At 57.8% G+C, this 6000-nt stretch overlaps 1 protein-coding gene across 3 annotated transcripts in view; it reads left to right on the top strand.

Moving 5' to 3' along the window:
* Window positions 1-5729, top strand: part of CMIP (c-Maf inducing protein) — a 263458-nt gene extending 257729 nt beyond the window's left edge. For all 3 annotated transcript variants that reach the window (XM_038008220.2, XM_038008223.2, XM_038008222.2), the window contains 3 exons: window positions 1290-1395; window positions 2807-2877; window positions 5541-5729. In XM_038008220.2, coding sequence (XP_037864148.1) covers window positions 1290-1395; window positions 2807-2877; window positions 5541-5594 — 231 coding nt within the window. In that variant the 3' untranslated portion in view covers window positions 5595-5729. The remainder of the gene's footprint in view (window positions 1-1289; window positions 1396-2806; window positions 2878-5540) is intronic.
* Window positions 5730-6000: the final 271 nt, after the last annotated feature.

Below are 6000 nucleotides of genomic sequence, written 5' to 3' on the forward strand. Positions count from 1 at the left end.
TGCCCCATCACCCTCCTCCCTTCCCCCTCACCCTCCACCCTGTCCCCTCACCCTCCTCCCTGCCCCCTCACCCTCCTCCCTGTCCCCTCACCCTCCTCCCTGCCCCCTCACCCTCCTCCCTGCCCCCTCACCCTCCTCCCTGTCCCCTCACCCTCCTTCCTGCCACCATCATTATCCTTCCTGCCCCCTCACCCTCCTCCCTGCCCATCACCCTCCTCCCTGCCCCCCTCACCCTCCTCCCTGCCCCCCTCACCCTCCTCTCTGCCCCCTCACCCTCCTCCCTACACCCTCACCCTCCTCCCTACCCCTCGCCCTCCTCCCTGCCCCCTCACCCTCCTCCCTGCCCCCTCACCCTCCTCTCTGCCCCCCTCACCCTCCTCCCTGCCCCCCACCCTCCTTCCTAACTCGTTCACCCTCCTCCCTGCCCCCTCACCCTCCTCCCTGCCCCCTCAGCCTCCTCTCTGCCTCCCTCACCCTCCTCCCTGCCCCCCACCCTCCTTCCTAACTCGTTCACCCCCCTCCCTGCCCCCTGACCCGCCTCCCTGCCTACACCCCAGACATCACTTACCACATGACCCCTTCCTCAAGCTCAGCACCCAATCCCTGAGGCTAGAGGAGGTTGAGGACCTCATGAAGCCCTGAGGCCCATTTCCCAGTTGGAAATATTGTGCCCAGTTCCGAGTCCTGAGGTTCTGAGAGGTGGAGCTGAGACGTGAGCCGGGCTTCACTGGCCTGCCCGGGGCTGCACGGGAGGTTTCTGGGTCTTTTTGTTATGGTAACACCAGTGGCTGCTGAGTCCCAGCTCAGTGTCAGCTGCACCACTCAGTACTCTGCACAGGGCAGATGAAGGGGCCTTCACTGCACACCTGGGAAGTGCGGGTTCTGCCCTCACCCTCGTTTTCCAGAAGAGAAACTGGGGACAGTCCCTGCAGCCTGCCCCTGGCCCAGCCCTATCCTTCCACTGTCCACCCAGCAGGAGAAAGCCGCCTAGGCAGCATCTCGAAGCTGGGAAACGACAAGTTCCAAGCCCTCCTTCATGTAGGCAAAACTGACTCCCGGTGGCCCTGGCCTGGCTCCACTCCCAACAGCAGAAGCTGGATTCTAACCCGGGTCAGAGAGGCGTGGGATTGTTTAGGGGAAGCGAGCGCAGCCCAGACCCCAGGGCTTGGTGGGCCATGGGCCTCAGAGCAAGGCTTTGTCCCCATCCCTTTCCTCCACCTCTGCCCCAGCCTCCGAGTCACTTCCCCAGAGGTGGCCAGGAGAGGGCTGAGAGTTTCTGTGCCCTACAGTTTGGAGACGCCGGCCTGCGGCTCCTGTCGGAACACCTCACCATGCTCCAGGTGCTGAACCTGTGCGAGACCCCGGTCACAGACGCTGGCCTGCTGGCCCTGAGCTGTGAGTGCCTCGGGGGCAACTGGGGGGTGAGGGGCTGCTTTATTCATTCCTTCTTTGCTTCAGCCAAACTGGCCAAGCGCTGACTTTGCACCTTGCACAGATAAAGAAATTCCTTCATTCACGAACATGTGTTCACTGCACACCTGCTGTGGACCAGGCACCATTCCAAGGGCCAGGAACAACACAGAGAAAAATATCCCTGACCTCAGGGAGTTTATACTCTAGAAGCAATAGAAAAAATGAATAAGGCCAGCCTGTGCCCTCCTGACACTCGCAGTCCACTGAGGGGTGAAGTTCAAGGATGGGGCTGTAGTGTGTTGCCACTGTGGTCCCCCGACCAGTGGCGGCAGCGTCTTCTGGGGGCTGGTCAGAAATGTCCATTCCCAAGCCCACTTCGGACCTCCTGATTCAGACACCGCACGGTAAGCAGATGTCTGGGAGACTCCTGGGCCCGTTGACATTTGAGAAGCCCTGTCATCATAGAAGGAGCCGCAGAATTCTCAAGGAACCTAGAAAGGCCAATTCCTGTGCCCCAACCCCAACTGACTGAACTACCCTCAGGGACGTTGAGCCCAGGCTTCTGTATTTGGCCGGCTTTCCCTATTCCAGGCCCACTGCTTTAAACAAGAAGACCCGTGGCTCAGTGGGAAGAGTCAGAGAAGGCTTCCGGGGGAGGTGCTGTTGAGTCTGGGTGTGAAGACAGAGTTGTGGGAGTTGGCCAAGGGGGAGGCACCCTGGGCAGGGCCATGACTCCTACCGGGTCATTGGCAAATTCTGGATGGCTTGGGAGGAGGTGGGGGCAGGTGACTGGGTCAATGGAAGCAGAGAGGCAGCGCTCGGCCAGTTTGGCTGCAAATGCAAATGAACCGCTTCCACTGGCATTCGCCGGGGGCCTCAGTCCTCATGAACAGTGCGGATTCCTGGTCCCCGCTGCAGCCCTGCTCAGCATCTCTGGGAGTGGGTGGAGAGGTCTGCTCTCCTTGTGACTCCAACACAAAGCAGAGGTTGAGGCTTGCTTTCAAGAAGCAGCACCCAAGTCAATGACGATGGCAGGAAGCATCCGGGGTTCCTTTAGCGGGGAGATCTTGGGCCTGGTCTGGGGTGTGACAGGCAAGCTCTGGGGACATCAGATCTAGGCAGTGGGGGGACACGACAGAGGGACCAGAAGGGCGGGGAGACTCAGAGGATGGGAAGAGAACGAAGGCTCTGTTCAGACCAGCACATGCCTGAAACAGACTTTCAGTGTCTAGTGGGCCACCTATCCTGGCTGTGCCTGCGAAACCTTCCTCCCCAGCCCCATCTCCTATCAGGGGGCCTGGCACCTGCGTTCAGCTCCTCCAGCTTGGCCATCCCATACCGGCATACCTTTGGGGCCTCACTCTCCTAACAACTGTATCTGTCTCTTGTACAGCCATGAAGAGTCTCTGCAGTTTAAACATGAACAGCACCAAGCTCTCAGCTGACACCTACGAAGATCTGAAGGTAATTCCATCCTTCCTCCCCTGTCTCCTCCCCTCCTTTCTCCAGCCGGCATCTGGATGCTGGTGCATCTGCTGCCCAGGGCTCATTCTCCAGTAAAAGACGATGACACCTGCAGATCAATACATAAATAAAGGCAGGTCAAAAGGAGTAACAAAGAGGAAGCAGCAGGGAAGTCATTGGAAATAGGAGGGCCTGTGTGGCCTGGGGTGATCAGGGATGGTCCCTTTGATGAAGAGGCCACAGGAGCTGAGACCCAAAAGGTAAGAAGCCAGAAATACAAAGGGCGAGAGGAAGAGCAAGTGTCGAGGTCCTGAGACAGAAGAGATTGGCAAGGCCTGGCTTTGTAGCAAATGTAGCCAGGAACTGAGAGAGGGAATGGGCTGGGGCCGGATGAAAATGCCCTCACAGGTCACAGCAGAGCAGCGAGTCACGCTTTTCAAAGCGTGCTCTGGGTGTTAGGAAATAAATATTTTGAGAGGGAGCAGGAGTAGGAGCAGGGCGGGTGCCTCACACCACTGAGGGCTGCACTGCTCCAGCACTAGGCCAGCAAGTGAAATCAGGGAAAGAAAAAGGATCAGAGGGTAGAAGGCAGGGGCATTTTAAGAAACGCACTTGCACGTCTTGGGAAGGTTGGAGGAGCCAGGCCTTCAGTTGCCTCCTGTCATCCTGTCACCCCATCCTCCTGGGGCTGTACCAGCTGCCCCAGAAGGAGCAGGCGGGACCGGCAGAGGGCCAGCATCCTGGGAGAGAAGGGCTGGGCTCAAAGGTGAGAAGGCACAGATGGTGCCCATGAGCCACGCTGGCACCTCCATGCCCTGGAAGCCACTTAGAGGGAATCCCCCGACAGCCCTTGGCTGGGGCCCATCTCCTACAGCCAGGCCTCCTGCCACCAGGGCGTGCTCACTGGGGCATCCTCCAGATGCTTCTGGAGCCTCTGCTCTGTACCAGGCCCATGTCAGGAACAGGGACACCAAGGTGTGGCTGCCACAGTCCCTGCCCGGCAGATAGTCCCTCCTGGCAGGCACCGGCAAGCTCAGCAAACCAAGGTGGGCACAGGGCCTGGTGGGGCCAGGAGGGACAGTCAACAGAGAGTGAGGTCCCAGAGAGGATGTATGGGACGCAGCAGGTGGCAGGGGCACAGCCAGCAGATCACTCACCCCAGCGTTTAGACCTCAGCACTCAGGGTGGTGTCTGCACACCAGCGCCCTTGGCACCACTTGGGGGCCAACAGAAATGCAGGATCCAGGCCACCCCAGGTCACCCCACCCCGGGGGATCCCTGTGCACACTCATGTTTGAGAAATGCTGCCTGGATGATCTTGAGTTCAGAGCGCTGAAAGTCAGACGCTACTGAGAACAAGCTGGAAAGAGGACATGGGGAGTGCAGGAAAGGCCACTCGGGAAGAAAAATCACTTTCAGTCGATTTTTTCATTTTCACACATTTGAGAGAGACATGGTGCCAAGTTGATGCTGCCAGCCTGTGACTGGCCTCCCTGTGGAGGGGACTCGAGCAAACAGCAGCTGCTTATCGTTGGGAGGAGGAGCCTACGCTCAGTGCCAGGCAGGCCACGCCCCTGTTCACTGCCCAGTCTGGCCAGACCTTCCCATTTTTCAAGAGAACCTTGAAATCTAGATTCTTCTGCCGTGTCTCCTAATTTTGAAAGGCTGGCTTAGTATGCTTTATAGCACTGCAGGTGGCTGCAGGTCCCCACCTGTGACCTCTGCCTGGGCAGTGGGGAACCATTGAGGGTTGTTGAGCACAGGAGAGCAGCAGTGAGGAATTGCATGTGCGTGTGTGTACATGTGTGCGTGTTCATGCATACATATGTGTACATGCATCCAAAAAGTGTGCTGGTGTGCTGGCCAGTGTACAGGAAAGTTGGGAGGGAGGAAGTAAAGGCATGAGGCCAGTTAGGAGGCAGCTACCTCTCTGTAGAGTGGAGGCTTGTTAAGAAAAAAAGCGAACTGTTTTTAAAAGAAGAGTGGAAGTCTGAGTAGCAGAAACAGAAAGCAGAAAACAATGGAGAGACGCAGCAGGTGGAATCGTAGAGTCTAGCAATGCATCCAGCGAAGGGGAAGCCCCAAATGGGAAGAATCTAAGCCAAACCCCGGGTACCTGGGACTTACTGGGATCCGCATCACTCACCCTGCTCATTTTCTGATAACGATGAGAATATTACTAACAGTAAAAATAAGAACAGTTTCCTTTCATAGGGCTTATAATGGTGCCCTGGGCTTTCTGCATTTGCTATTTAACCCCTAGCCCTATCCTTTGAGCCAGGGACTAGAATCAGATTGGTCCACACAGGAAGAAACTGAGGCTCCGAGAGGCTGGGTTATCTGCCCGCGGTCATGCAGCAGCAAGTGGCAGGGCCTGGGTTCAAACCCCAGTGCTTCCACCTGCAAAGACAGACACCGAAGCCTGTCTGAGGTGGGGCATGGGAGCCCCACTGTCTGGTTTCTCTGGGACCAGGGCACATCCCACCTGCTCTGTTCTCTGCCTAAGGCCACCCAACCCTCCAAGAGCCCAGGGAGCCCACAGCACCAAGGTAGGGAGAGGGTGGCAGGGACCCCCCAGCCGGCAGTGTGGGTGGAGTCAGGCACTGTCAGCTTCTGGAAGGGAATGGCCTACACGTGACAAGGACCCTTATTGCTACCCCCAGGCCAAGCTTCCCAATTTGAAGGAAGTGGACGTCCGCTACACTGAAGCCTGGTGAAGCTCCCAGCTCAAGACAGGAGACATTTGCAACCGCGACAAAACAACTCTTGACTAAGCCGCAGAGCAGCCGGTCCTGGGGTCCCACCCTGGTGCCCTGGCTGTGAGATAGATGGGGAGTCTTTCTGGGGGCGGAGGGGGGAGGGGGTGGGGAGGGGGTCCACAAGCACGCCCAGCCCCCACCGAATTCTTTTAGCTTCGTAATTGGAACCTTTGACCTGATCTAAAGTGGACTTTGTAGCAACAAGAGGAGCATCAGCGGGTCGGGGAGGGGGTTGGGGGTGGGCTGGGGGGTGGGGGACCCTTTGTGGATTTTCTTTGCCTTTGTGTTTGATGCCGTCGTGTGGGAAAAGTCAACTCTGATGCCACCGTTGCGGGCCGGACGAAGGATGCTTTCTTCCTAGAGG

Source organism: Chlorocebus sabaeus, chromosome 5, assembly GCF_047675955.1.
Source record: "Chlorocebus sabaeus isolate Y175 chromosome 5, mChlSab1.0.hap1, whole genome shotgun sequence".
NCBI classification, from domain to species: Eukaryota; Metazoa; Chordata; class Mammalia; order Primates; family Cercopithecidae; genus Chlorocebus; species Chlorocebus sabaeus.